We start from the raw sequence: 15,644 nt of genomic DNA, 5'->3' as shown, positions 1-15,644 counted from the left end.
TGCACGGATAGAGAGGCAGCCTTAGTTAGTAACACTGAGTTCAAGTCCTCCATCTGACACATCCTGGGTGTGTAATTGGTCCTGAGACAGTCCCTTAACCTGTCCTGCCCCCAGAAAACTCTTTTTGATTAGAGTTGGCAGAATAATTACTAATTTGCCTGGATATAGGGAAGTTCCTGTGCCAATGAAATCACAGGACATACAAAGACAGAACAAGCCAGTCTTCTTCCTCAAGGAAGACATTACTAGTGGAGGACATGTTACAATGTTTATTTTAGTAAATAAATATAAAGTCACTTCAAAAAGATATGTCCTCTTCTCTCTTTTCTGCCTGTCCAGATTCTACTTATTCTACATGGATACATGAGCCCCCTCAGCAAAGTCTTTTTTTCACTGATGTATTTTTCCTTAGTCTCCCTCCCCATCCTTCCCTCCCCCACCACCATGATAATTTTTTTTAGGTTTGTTTTTTTTTTTGCAAGGCAAATGGGGCTAAGTGGCTTGCCCAAGGCCACACAGCTAGGTAATTAATTATTGTGTCTGAGGTTGGATTTGAACTCAGGTACTCCTGACTCCAGGGCTGGTGCTGTGTCCACTGCGCCACCTAGCTGCCCCTGTGATAATTTATTTAGTATAATTCAATGTAATTTAGCACTGAATTATCCCCACCTTTTAATCCCTTGTTGCTGTTTTCTTGTTAGCTTTGTTTTTCTCACTAGATTGGAAGCTCTTGAAGGTTAAGAGTCCACTCTGAATCCACCACTTTAGTACAATGCCAAGGACTGTATAGTAGGTATTAATTTCCCCTCCTACCTGACCTGTCAAACCAGAAAGAATTTAGGGTAATTTGGGGGATTCTACTAATCCCTTGCTTTTTAATACACTCCATTTAAAAGCATATTTTTGTCTGTTCTGTTATTTTGTCCTTTTCACAACCCTGTTAGGATTGAGGGGAAAATATAAACATTCCCCATGATAAAGATGTGGAAATCTGGGTATGGAAAGTTTCAGAAGACATGCCCAAGTCAGTCATAGAGTCAAGAATAAAATAAAGTTTCCTCACCTCAGAAAACACTTTGTCTCTCCCATTACTTCTCTCCCTCTCCCTTGCTATGACATTGACATTCACACTTTCTTGCCTAAGTTGATTTTGGGGAGGAAGGGCATAGAGCCAGAAGGAGCCTATATTTGTCAAGGCCAGACAGCTATTTTCTAAACCAGACAGAGCTTGGGGAGCTCATCTAGAAGGCACAGCTTCTCTCTAAAAACTGAACATGGAGTGCATATTACTTGCTGTTGCTGCCCATGTCAGCTGCTACTAGGGATGAGGACTGCAGACAGAACAAAGAGACAGAAACAGAAAAATGGAAAAGTTTCATTCAGTAAATTGTCCTCAGGTGCCAAATTCCTTCCTTGACTCATGCCAAAGGGTTAAAAGCATCAACTTGAAACTAATCTCCAGGCAGGAAAAATCATCTTAATTAAAATGAGAAGTATAATCTGGGGGAAATGTTAACTGCCCTCACCAGCTGTTTATCTAGCAGATTGAATGAGCAAATGATGTGACTTCAGTTTTGTCCAGAGGGGTGAGAAGAAAAGCAAAATATTCCAGAGTTCTGTGATTGCCATTTTGTGACATACCAGCTGAAACTGGTTTTGAGTATGTCTTTCTATTTTAACTATTTGTAGTCCAAATTATTTTCCTCTTATCATAAGCCCTATCTCTGTCATCAAACTAGAAGTCTTTCTGGGCAGGAACTGTGCCTTCCTCATCAAACAAAAGATCCCAGAGGTCAGGAATACTGTGAATTGTCCCCATCTAATTTGAGAGCTCCTTCAAAAAGAGAGTCCTGTTTCCCCCATAAGAATAAAAATTGCCTGATGGAAGGGACTATATGCACTTAATCTGACTTTAACCTCTTTCCTCCCATGGCTTCTGTGACACAACTAGAGTCTCTCAGTTCTCCTCCTATCTATATTACCATTTTCACAATCACCTTTATTGGAACATTATCTACCCCTTTGCTTGGATAACTCACCAGGACTTTGTCTAGTTTCTTTCTATTCTCTCTCCCTTGGTAATCTAATCTGCTCCCAGGGGTTCCAGGGTCATTTCTTCGAAGATGACTCTCAAATCAATTCATCTAGTCTCAATCTTTCTCTTGGATTTCAGTCACACTCCAAAAATTTGTGGGTCATCTCAAACTCAATAAGTCCAACAGAGTAGGTCCCTTCTCCACTACTCTAAACTCCCTATTTTGCTGAAAGATCACTTTCTAGTTCCCCAAGGTTATAATCTCATCATCCTTGGCACTTTTCTCTCTCATCCCTTAAATACAATTAATTTTCAACTTTATGATCTGGTGACACCAGTTTCCTTGTTTCTCCTACAAATAAATATGTATACATATATACATTTATTATATATGTATATGCATAGACACACACACACACACACACATATATATATACACCTAGTAAAATGATAAATTAAATATAGTATCTATAAACACACATATTAGTTTGTGTGCCTATCCAATGAGGGAAAGATAAATGGGGTCTATAACAAATGATGAGGTTACCCATAAAGAAAAATTACTTTTGAAACTGTAATCCCATCACTGTGCTTTTCTAGGTCTCCTTCAATTTCCTTCTGCTCTCTTCTGTGTAGTCTAAATATTTCATTGATGTTCTTTTATTTCTTTTCTTCTGGTATCACTGAGACTATCTTCTCTATATTCCTCCTGATTTCTCCAAATCAAATAAATGTTAGAGTGTGTATCTGTGTGTGTGTGGGGGTCATTGAGTCTATTGATAAATCATTTCACTCCCCTAAAGCAAGTGAGTAAAAAGTTCCTTCCTCTCTTCAAAGCAAGTCAAAAAATTCTGTTATCATAAACATGTGAGATGATACTTCCATGAATCAAAGTTTTTAGATTAAGTTAAAAAGTTCTTGATCAATTTAGATGTTTTTAAGAGGCACTGAATGTTGGGAGAAGCAGTAGTCAGAAACAAAACAGGCTATAGAGGAGCACATTTAAAAGGAGAGAGAAGAATAAATAGCTGGGGGGAGTAGGATGGAGGGAAATACACAGTTAGTAATCGTTCAAGTGAATGGGATGAACTCATCCATAAAATAAGCAGATAGCAAGAATACAACAATATGTTGTTTACGAGAAATAAACTTGGAACAGAAAGATAGGCAGAGAATAAAAATAAGTGCTGGTAGAGAATCTATTATGCTTCAGGTGATATTAAAAACAGAGGGGTAGCAATCATGATCTCAGACAAAGCAAATGCAAAAATAGAGCTAATTAAAAGAAATAAGCAGGGAACTAAATTTTGCTGAAAGGTACCATAGATAGTATCAATACTCAACACACACACACACACACACACACACACACACACACACACACACACACACAGACACAAAGACAAACAGACATAAAGGCATAGCATTACAAATTCTTAAAGGAAAAGTTAAATGAATTATAGGAGGAAATAGACAGTCAAACTATATTAATGGGGATCTCAATTTTGCCCTTTCAGTACTAGATAAATCTAGCAAAAAAAATAAACCAGAAAGCAATTAAGGAGACAAATTCTATTTTAGAAAAATTAGATATAATAGATCTCTGGAGAAAACATAATAGGAATAGAAAGTATAGCCTTTTCTCAGTGGTACATGGTAACTACACACAAAATTAACCAAATATTAGACCACAAAAGTCTCAGAAATTCAGAAAAGCAGAAATATTAAATTATCCTTTTCAGATTAGAATATAATAAAAATTATATTCAATAAAGGGCCATAAAACATAGAATAAAAATTATAGGAAACTAAAATAATCCAATCCAAAAGAATGAGTGAATCAAAGAATAAATTGTAGAAACAATCAACAATTTCATTAAAGAGAATGACATACCAAAAGGGATGCAGTCAAAACAGTACTTAGGGGAAATTTTATATCTCTAAACACTTACATTAATAAAAGAGAAAGAACAGATTAACAAACTGGTATGCAACTAAAAAAACCTAGAAAAAGAGCAAATTAAAAATTCTTAAACCCCAAAATGGAAATCCTGAAAAATCAAAGAACAGAGCGATAAAATTGGTTTAATTAATTAATTAAAATAAAAAATAATGAATAACTCTAGGAGCTAGTTTTATGAAAACGCTCCTTCCCCAATAAAATAATTAAACCATTGATTAATTTGATTTTTTTTAAAAAGAGGAAATCCAAATTACCATTATCTAAATTGAAAAGGGGGACTTTATCACCAATGAAGAGGAAATTAAAACAGTTATTAAGAGTTATTTTCTCCAAATATATACCAATAAATCTGACACTCTAAGTGAAATAGATGAATATTTACAAAAACATAAATTGTGCAGATCAACAGAAGAGGAAATGGATTGCTTAAATAACCCAACATTAGAAAAAGAAATTGAATAAGCTATCAATGTGCTCCCTCAGAAAAAAATTCCCAGGACCAGCAAATTCATAAGTGAATTATAATAGACATTTAAAGAAAAATTCATTCCAAAGCTATATAAACTATTTGAAAAAATAGATGGAGCCCTACCAAATTCCTTTTATAACAAAAAATATGGGACCAGCAATGGAGGACTGATTCAATATTAGGAAACTATCAGCATAAATGACTAAATCAATAACAAAAAACAAAATCATATGATTATCTCAATAGATGAAGAAAAACCTTGTGTTAAAATGCAACACTCATTCTTTTTAAAAACACTAGAAAGTATAGGAATAATGGAGCTTTCCTTAAGATAAGTAGTATCTATCTAAAACCATCAGCAAACATCATTTATATCAGGGATAAGCTAGAAAACTCCCCAATAAGATCAGGGGGTGAAGCATGGTTGCCCAATATCACCATTATCATTCAATATTGTAATAGAAATACTGTCAGTAGCAATTAAAGAAAAGGAAATTAAAGGAATCAGAGTAGGCAATGAGGAAACAAAACTATCACTCTTTGCAGATGATATGATTACATACTTAAAGAATCATAGAGAATCAACTAAAAAACTGAAATAATTAACAACTTCAGCAAAATTGCAGCATATAAAGTAAAGTCACATAATCATCAGCATTTTTATATATTACCAACAAAATATAATAGGAAAGATCAAAATAGAAATTCCATTTAAAATAACAGTAAATAATATAAAATACTTGAGATTCTACTTGCCAAAGCAAGCCCAGGAATGATATGGACACAATTACAAAACATTTTTCACACAAATAAAAGTTAGATCTAAACAACAGACATCAATTACTCATGGATGGGCTGAGCCAATATAAGAAAAATGAAAATTCTACCTAAATAAAGTAGATCATTGTATTGGATCATTGTATTATTGGAAATAGCTAAATCATTCACAATTGATTATCATACAATATTGCTGTTACTGTAAATAATGTTTTCCTAGTTCTGTTTCTTTCACTCTGCATCAGTTCATGTAAGTCTTTCCAGGTTTTTCTGAAAACATCCTGCTTGTCCTTTCTTATAGGACAAAAGAATTCAATCACAATTATCTACCTCAGTGTGTTCAGCCATTCTCCAATTGATAGATATCCCATCAATTTTCAAGTCTTTGCCACCAAAAAAAGTTGCTATAAGTATTTTTGTACCACAGGGCCTTTTCCTTTTTTTAAAAAAAAAATCTCTTTGGGATCCACAATTAGTAGTGGCATTGCTAGGTCAGAGGATATGCATAGTTTTATAACCCTTTCAGTAGAGTTTAGAAAAATAATATGAAAATTCAATTTGAATTACAAAATGTCTAGAATATTAAGGAAATCAATGAAAAAATGATGTGAAAGAAGGTGACCTAGCTATACCAGATTTCAAACTGTATTACAAAGTTATTTTTTTAAGGCTTTTGCAAACCAAATGGAGCTAAGTGGCTTGCCCAAGGCCACATGGCTAGGTAATTATTAAGTGTCTGAGACCGGATTTGAACCCAGGTACTCCTGACTCCAGGGCCAGTGCTCTATCCACTGCACCACCTAGTCGCCCCTTGTATTACAAAGGTATAAAGATCAAAACAATCTGGTATTGGCTAAGAAATAGAGTGGTGGGTCAGTGGAATAGATCAGGTGCATAATACACAGGAGTAAATGACCATGGTAATCTAGGGTTTGATTAACACTAAGATCTAAGCTTTGGGGAACTTATTTGACAAAAATTACTGGGAAAACTGAAAAGAAGTTTGGTAGAAACTAGGTATAGACCCACATCTCACACTGTATAAACCAAGAAAAGATCAAAATGGGCATCAAGAAAAGATCAAAATTTAGACATAAATAGTGATGCCATAAGCAATTAGGGAAGCATGGAAAATTTTGCTTGTCTGATCTGTGAATAAGGGAAGAATTTATGACCAAATAAAAGATAGAGAGCATTATATCTTATTGAAGAGATCATTTTAATTATATCAAATTAAAAAGGTTTTTGCACAAACAAAATAATGCTGTCAAGATTAGAAGAAAAGTAGGAAACTGGGAAAAACATTTTAAAGCAAATTTCTCTAATATAAACCTCATTTTCCCAAATGTATAGAGAAGTAAGTCAAATTTATAAGAACATAAGTCATTCCCTAATTGATAAATGGTCAAAGAATATGAACAGGGAGTTTTGAAAAAAAGAAATCAAAACTATCTATAATCATATGAAAATGCTCTAAATCACTATTGATTTGAAAAATACAAATTAAAACAACTCTGAGGTTCGATCTCTATCAGATTGGTTAAAATATCCGAAATGGAAAATGAGAAATGTTGGAGGGGATGTGGAAAGATTGGGACACTAATGCAATGTTGGTGGAGTTGTGATTTGATTCGACCATTCTGAAGAACAATTTGAATCTATACTCAAAGGGTTATAAAACTATGCATATCCTTTGACCTAGCAATGCCAAAGAGATTTTTTAAAAAAAAAGGAAAAGGACCTATGGTACAAAAAAGACTTAAAGCAGCTCTTTTTGTGGTGGCAAAGACTTGAAAATTGATGGGATACCCATCAATTAAGGAATGGCTGAATAAGTTGTAGTAGATACTTGTGATTGAATACTTTTGTCCTATAAGAAAGACAAGGGGCCGGCTAGGTGGTGCAGTGGATAGAGCACCGGCCCTGGAGTCAGGAGTACCTGGGTTCAAGTCTGGCCTCAGACACTTAATAATTATCTAGCCGTGTGGCCTTGGGCAAGCCAGTTAACCCCATTTGCCTTTCAAAACCCTAAAATAAAAGACAAGCAGGATATTTGCAGAAAAACCTGGAAAGACTTATATGAACTGATGCAGAAAGAAGCAGAACTAGGAAAACATTATTCACAGTAACAGCAATATTGTATGATAATCAATTGTGAATGACTTAGCTATTCCCAATAATACAATGATCCAAGCAACTCCAAAGGACTCATGACAGAAAATGCTTTCCACCTCCAAAGAAAGAACTGAAGGAGTCTGAATGTGTATCAAAGCATATATTTTTAAACTTTATTTTTCTTTGAGATTTTTGATTATGTTTTGGTCTTTGTTTTTCTTTTACAACCTGGTTAATATGGAAACAGGTTTTGCATGATTGCACACCTATAAACTACCATAAAATTACTTTCTTTCTCAAGGAGGGGGATAAGAGAGCAAAATGAAAGTTATAAATTGTTTTTATGTATGATTAGAAAAAAATAAACTATAAATGGTTTCTAAAATAACACTGGATGAATTATGGTACACAGGAAGCTTGCATTGAATTGGTTGAAGAAATATGGTCACATCTTGTAGGTAGCCTATAAAACAGCAGATTGGAAAGGAGTCAACACTTGGGATGGAGGACAGAAAAACTCCAGCTTCAGTCTTGATCTCCCCCTTGATGGAAGATGATCATATGTACTTCAGAAAGTCACAGGATTTGGATTTTTCATTGTTGTCCTAGTAATAACCTTGGCTGATTATAGTAGCTGCCAAGGACAGACTAGATGTGATAAGGAAAGGTAAATTCAAGATTTTGTTTTTTTTATTTTATTTATTTTAGTTTTTTTGCAAGGCAAATGGGGTTAAGTGGCTTGCCCAAGGCCACACAGCTAGGTAATTATTAAGTGTCTGAGACCGGATTTGAACCCAGGTACTCCTGACTCCAGGGCTGGTGCTTTATCCACTACGCCACCTAGCTGCCCCCTAAATTCAAAGTTTTACAAAGAATCTAAGAGAAAAATGATATGATATATAATGGCAACTTTATATGAACCCCTACAAATAGAAGAAAAAGACTTACAGAAACTAGGAGCTCTGTATTACCCATTTGCCCCAAAAGATTCTCTTTGATCTTGAACCCATTTCTCCAAAGACTCTAAATTTGGAGGGGAGACTATGTCACAGACTTTTGGGAGATGGTGTTGTACCAACTATAACATCACAGCAAACACCCCTTTCTAATTAAAATCTGACCAGCTAGTTGATATCACTGATTATTAATAAGGAAAACACACTAGTGAGGGCTTGTGAGAAATAGTATTTGTTCCACCATCCCAATATCTTAGCATTACCCATAGACTCTGAATTAGCCCTGGATCCCTGAGAACCCAACCCTCTGGTACAAATAGGGGAAAATAGTTTTATATGCATTGTACAAAGTAAAACAAAACAAATCCATGTATTTGTCAAGGCTGTTTGGTCTCTCATTTTGCATCTTGAGTCAGTTACCTCTGCCCTGAGAATTGCTCATCATTTGTCTTCTGAAGTCAGAATTCTTAAGTTTTTCAAAGTTGTGTTCCTTTACAATTTTATAGTCATTGTATGAATTGTTCTACTGGTTCTGTTCACTTTACTCTGTAGCAGTTTACGCAAGTTTTCCCAAGTTTCTCCAAATATGTCCTTTTCATTATTTTATATCTTGTAATATTCTTAATTTTCTATGATGTAATTTGTTCTACCATTCCCCAGTTGGTGGGCATATACTTTGTTTCCAGTCCTTTACTGAAACAAAAAGTGCTATGATAAATAATTTTACATGTAGTTCCTTTCCTTCTTTATTTGAACCTTTTGAGATAAATACCTATTAGTGATATTGTTGGATCAAAGGGTTCTACACTTTATAACAAATTAACTCCCATTTTTGCAATTAATTTCCATTTCATCTTTGCTATTCTGAATCTTTTTCCTTCCTCTAAAAACTCAGTTTAGGTCTTCTCTCTCCTTCCTAAGGCTTTCCCTCTTCTTCCCAATTGTTAGAGATTTTGGTCATTCCTCAAGGTACCTCATATCATACTTTTTAGTATTTGATATACCATTCCCTACTCACCAGTGGCATATAAGTTACTTTAAGAGGGAGCCATTCACTTTAGTCTTTGTAAACATAGTATCAAGGACCATGCCTTTGTAAATGCTTAATAAAGTATTATCCCTTCCATCACAATGAAAATTTCCAACACTCTGGAAAGGGCTAGGATGCATAACTGATACAAGGTTAAACAATTCCTGCTCAACCTCTTAAAGTTATATCTGAGGTGCTGAGTCTCTTTTGTATGAATGTGTATGTCAGTGAAGAAAGAAATAAAAGGAAGGAAGAGAGAGTACGGGTCTTAACTCTTGGAATTCATCGAGCTGAATTGAAATGGTAAAGCCTTACCTCTTTTCAGGGGTTGTCTGCTCCTTTCTAGATTCTCTCTCCTGGGATCCTGTCTTTTGACTGCTACTGTTCACTCTGTGAATCAAGGGGAAGACAGGAAAGAAGTCAAACTTTCTTGAAGAAATACTTGGTGTGCTCACTTCTCAACTGGCCTACAGCCTTATTAATCCTTTGTTCTGCATTGTTGCTTCAGAGATTTTCCTCTCTGCTCCTGATTGTTCTGGACAAGGTTTCAAGCAAAACAATCAGAGATTCATGGTTTCCCTTCAGGTGTCTGGTATACATTAAAAAATAGCCTGAGGTGGTACTGATTTTTTCTTTTTAAATCAGAAGTCTTTCTTGTCATGTTTCCTCATGAAATGGGGGTTACCCTGGGTCCCCAAAGGCTAAGCCAGCATAGTACAAGTTCTGGCATGTTCTACCACATTGGAAGAGTTTCAAGAACAGTCCTGGCAACAAACTAAGTCTGGTTTTCAAGGACCAGATTAGCTAAGTACAGAAATGCTCATCACCAGTAAAGTGGTCACTTGGTGATGAATTCTTTGAGCACAGCAACTCCAAAAATCCAAAAGGGCTTTTAGGTTCACAATAAACCTTTGTAATGACGGAAGGGGGATAAAGGGGGGCAAATATCATTTGGTTGATGATTGAACAAATTATGGTATATGAACATCATTTCTGTAAGAAATGATGAAAAAAGATGAATTCAGAGAAAACTGGGAAGATTAACTATTGCTGAATGAAGGAGCAGGACCAGTAGAACAATTTATAGACTAATGACAACATTGTAAAGGATCTCTCTCTCTCTCTCTCTCTCTCTCTCTCTCTCTCAATGGTCATTGCAGGAATTTGTATTTGTTTTGCTTGACTAAGTGTGTTTGTTATAAAATCTTTGTTTTGGGGCAGCTAGGTAGCATAGTGGATAGAGCACCGGCCCTGGAGTCAGGAGGACCTGAGTTCAAATCTAGCCTCAGATACTTAATAATTACTTAGCTGTGTGTGACTTTGGGCAAGTCACTTAACCCCACTGCCTTGCAAAGACTAAAAATTGAGCTTTTTTCTCTTTTTTTTCCCCTCCCAGGGAGATAAAGTATTTTTAATTGAAAAAAATTAAATAAAAATGTAAAAAATAAAGACAAGAAAAGAAACTTGGGCAGAGAGAATGTTAGGGATTATAGTTTCTTGATCTATTAGAACATTAGAAAAGTAATGAAAAAGGAGATGTACTATAGGAGAAACTGAAGTATATCAATCACATTCTTTTTCTTTTAGGTTTTTTTTTGCAAGGCAAATGGTGTTAAGTGGCTTGCCCAAGGCCACACAGCTAGGTAATTATTAAGTGTCTGAGGTCAGATTTGAACTCAAGTCCTCCTGACTCCAGGGCCAGTGCTCTATCCACTGCGCCACCTGGCCACCCCATCAATCACATTCTTATCAATGAAATCAGAAGAAAAACAAAGATGTTAGTGAAATAAAGACTGGCTTTCAATTTCTTCTGAAAGAGGAGAATAAAGGATATGATAGAGTTGGTTTTATTATGAATGAATGTAAAAACAATAACGCAGCTAGAAGTGTTATTTCTTGGGATATTTCTTCATGTCATATTGAGGAGCTCATGCTATATATTTGCAAGAAGACTACTATGAAAATAGTTTCATAGAACATTGCTACAAAGAACTTGGGTAAGTTAAATCAGCAAATATTATGACTCTCAGTAACCTGAATACAATATGGGAACAAATGAAGACAGCAAATATAGACAACATATAAAACAAATATTGCCTATATAAAATATAAAACATATAAGAAAATATGAATTAAGATCAGATACTTTTGGAACACTATCTCCTTCCTCATGGCATATAGAATACTCAGATGTCTCATACTTGCAAGGCAGGAATACTTTCCTTGAAGAAAATTATTAGAACGCACTTGACATGATAAGCACCAAATAAAATTCAATTAATTTCTTTTTTGGTGTGATGTTAACAGAAAGGAAATGACTCATTACTGATGTGAAAAGCATTCCTTTTATACAGTCACACCACTGACTTGTGAGAGTAAGGACTAAATGAGTACAATACTAGAAAAAAAGAATAAAGATGAGACAAAGATATACAGTATAATTAAAATAACTAGATCCTGACCTATTTTAATCAAATTATTAATATGGAAAATAGGATATACATGAAGAAAAGATACAGGAAAGACTACAATAATTTCAGACAATTTTAACCAATATAAATCAATGCCATCAAGGGAGATGAAAGAGCCTAAAAGCTACCTTAGGGAGGAGATAGCTGATTGAATCATTTGGTGAGTGGTGAGATAAGAAAACACTGACTTGAAGTATAAACTCATTTATAAACTCTTATGAAGAAGGATATTGAAGATTATAAGTAATATTGTTTCATTGGTGGAATATAAAAAAAACAGTTTAAGAAAACTTAGTGAGAAACTCAACTAAGCTAAATTGACCTGAGTGCATTTAATAGAGGAAAAAATGGAAAAATTTGCAAAGATCTTGTAAAATAACAAACTTTTTTCACCATCAAGAATATTAAAGTGACAGCACTCTGATGTGTCTTATGGACACATATGTTCTCCGATGTGCTTATGAAGGAGGTAGAAATACATGGAAGAGAACAAAGAGAAGAAAAGCAACTGGATAGTACTACATATACATGGAAAAAAATCTGTGTCTGAACATTGTTGGGAAGGTGTTAAGGGATCAGTTCACAAGATATATAAAGGAGAGAATACATATTACGCATACATGGAGGGTATCCCCAATATAATAAGGAATAGGTAGACCTTCAAAGTGATATTCCACAGGAAACCATATATCTACCAATACACAATTGAAGAAAATACGTTGTGAATACAAAATAGTTCTATTCATTGATTATTAAAAATACTAGAACATATCATCTAAAATTCTCTCTTCCAATAAGTTATCACTGATTCAAACATCAAAATTATTGTGATTTCTTGAAAGATGGAGTAACAGAAATAGCCTTTTCACACAACCCTCTGATCATTAACAATAGGAAAGGTTTAAACCACAGAGATGTTTGCTGGGCACATGAGTGTCATAGAGGAGATCCAGGATGGATTCAGGTGAAAGAAAAATTCTACATGAGTGATGAGATTATCCAGATGTTCCTACCTGAAGATGAATCAAGAACACTGAACCTAATGGAAGAAATCTACATCCACTAAAAAAAAATTTGGTTTAGACATCTATAGAAGAAAAACCAAGTAAATAAAAAATGTCTGTTGTTTAGAATACAATATGCTGTTAGACAATCTCCAGAGCTTATACCAATGGTTGTATGTAAAAAGTGCAAATGTAAGAATGAAAGAAATGAAAGAAAAACATGGAGTAGAATACTTCTGAAAAATTGCAAAGTTCCATTAAATGATCCCCAATCTTCTCCCAAAAATAGAAGTGTCATTTAAAATATCATTGTTCTTGGGCAGCTAAGTGGCACAGTGGATAGAGCACCAGCCCTAGAGTCAGGAGTACCTGAATTCAAATCCAGCCTCAGACACTTAATAATTACCTAGCTGTGTGGCCTTGGGCAAGCCACTTAACCCCATTGCCTTGCAAAAAATTTTAAAAAAATATGTCATTGTTCTACCAAAGTTGGTGTATGACTGGGTCATGGAACAAGCAACTTCTGAAAAATTAAAAATAAGTCCTACTCAGAAGTGAATGGAGAAGTATATGATGGGTGAGAGTAGGCTACAATATAAAACAAGTAGAGAACTATGAATAACATTCTATGTAAAGGATGCCATTAAGGAGATGTCTGAAAAAGAAAATGAACTGGTCAAATGGCAATCAGGAGACAACTCATATTGGCATCTGTGCAACATTTAGTGAAAGCAAGGAGAGCCTGAAGCATGTTGAGTGAATCCCTATTCCAAGGATAAGAGTAAAACAAAATGAGCTGGCATGTTTGGATTATGATCTGTGTTATGGTGTGAGCATACATTCTGGATATTAAAAGTACTTAGTCATTTGTGGGTAATATCAAGAGAAAGAGGTAAGTGACTAATGACATGTAGCTACTGAGCTATGTGTTCAGAGAGCTACACAGATTTAATATCATTCCTACTTTTCTTTTTTGTTCTTTATTAACATTTTATTTGTTTTCCAATTATATACAATAGTAGTATCTACCTATCATTTTTGTAAGGTTTTGAATTTTACAATTCCCCCCCACAGAAGGCTGTCTGATATTCTTTACATTGTTTCCATGCTATACATTGATATAAAGTGATTGTGTTATAAGAGTAAACATACCCCCCCCACAAGATGAGAAACCTCAAGAATAGAGAGAGAAAAAAAATGTACTTCAGTCTGTGTTCAGATTCCAATGGCTGTCTCTTTATCATAAGTCCATCAGAGAAGTTGCTTCAATATTTTTCCCACAGTTGCTATTACTAGTTGTACCTCCACTCTCATTTATTATATTCTCTCTCTCTCTCTCTCTCTCTCTCTCTCTCTCTCTCTCTCTCTCTCTCTCTCTCCTTTCATCCTGGCCCTATCCAAAAGCATGTTGAATCCGAGTACCCTCTCCCTTGATCTTCCCTCTCTTCTATCACCTATTCACCTCCCTTCCCTCCCCCCATCCCCCCTTATCCCATCCCTTTCTTCTCATTTTTTTCTAGGGTAAGATAGATTTCCTCACCCTATTAAGTGTGTATGTTATTTCCTCTTTGAGTCATTTCTGATTAGAATGAAGGCTCACTCATTTCCCCCATTGTCTTCCCCCCTTTCCACTCCATTGAAAAAGCTTTTGCTTGACTCTTATGTAAAATTTCTTCGCTTCTTCATCTCCTTTCTCTTCCTCCAAGTACTTTCCTTTATCACCCATTGACTCCATCTTTTTACTATATTATACCATTATATTCCTGTCTATATATTCTCCTTCTAACAGCTCATATAAATGAGAAAGTTCATATGAGTTATCAATATCTTCTTCCCATGCAGGGATACAAACAGTTCAACATCAAGTTCCCCATAGTTAGTCCTTCTCTTCCACCCCCTCTATGGTTCACCAGAGTCCTGTACTTGGAGATCAAACTTTCTGTTCAGCTCTGGTTATTTCAATAGAAAAGTTTAAGTCTCTGAATATATGGATTAAGGTAATTACTTCAGAACTCATCTTACTTCCCATCTACTAACTTCATTTTAGAGAGGTATAAACTAAGGTCCAGAAATAGTCAACATCTTGTCCAAGGTAGGAAATAGCATCATCAGGATTTGAAACCAAATCTTCTGACTCCACAATCTGCCCCAGTTTTGCTGGGTAGTTGATTCTCGGTTGTAAACCAAGATCTTTTGCCTTCTGGAATATCATATTCCAATCCCTACGAGCTCTTAATGTAGATGCTGCCAGATCCTGTGTAATCCTGACTATGGAGCCTCTGTAGTTGAATTGTTTGTTTCTGGCAGCTTTTAGTATTTTCTCTGATTTGGGAGTTTTGGGATTTGGCTATAATATTCCTGGAAGTTTTTCTTTGGGGATCTCTCTCAGGAGGTGACTGGTGAATTCTCTTGATTTCTATTTTACCCTCTGCTTTTAGGATCTCAGGGCAATTTTGCTGTATTATTTCTTGAAAAATGAAGTCTAGGCTCTTCTGATTGTGGCTTCCAGATAGCCCAATAATTTTTAAATTATTTCTTCTGGATCTGTTTTCAAGGTTGGTTGTTTTTCCAATGAGTTATGTCACATTTTCTTCTAATTTTTGGCATTTTTTGGAAGAGTTTTATTTCTTCCTTATTTCTTGCAAAATCATCAGCTTCCTTTAGTTCCATTCTGCATTTGAAGGAGTTATTTTCTTCAGATAGCTTTTTTATCTCCTTTTCAAGCTGGCCACTTCTGCTTTTTTTTAGGTTTTTGCAAGGCAAATGGTGTTAAGTGGCTTGCCCAAGGCCACACAGCTAGGTAATTATTAAGTGTCTGAGGCTG

General features: G+C 35.2%; 1 protein-coding gene across 9 annotated transcripts in view; it reads right to left on the bottom strand.

The window, feature by feature from the left end:
• Nucleotides 1–15,644, bottom strand: part of NFASC (neurofascin) — a 202,246-nt gene that overhangs the window by 138,532 nt on the left and 48,070 nt on the right. For all 9 annotated transcript variants that reach the window (XM_074222467.1, XM_074222463.1, XM_074222469.1 and 6 more), the window contains exon 2: nucleotides 9,661–9,735. In XM_074222467.1, the coding sequence (XP_074078568.1) occupies nucleotides 9,661–9,735 (75 nt within the window). The remainder of the gene's footprint in view (nucleotides 1–9,660; nucleotides 9,736–15,644) is intronic.

Source organism: Macrotis lagotis, chromosome 2 (genome assembly GCF_037893015.1).
Source record: "Macrotis lagotis isolate mMagLag1 chromosome 2, bilby.v1.9.chrom.fasta, whole genome shotgun sequence".
Taxonomy (NCBI): domain Eukaryota; kingdom Metazoa; phylum Chordata; class Mammalia; order Peramelemorphia; family Peramelidae; genus Macrotis; species Macrotis lagotis.
This window is presented reverse-complemented; position numbering and strand designations above follow the sequence as displayed.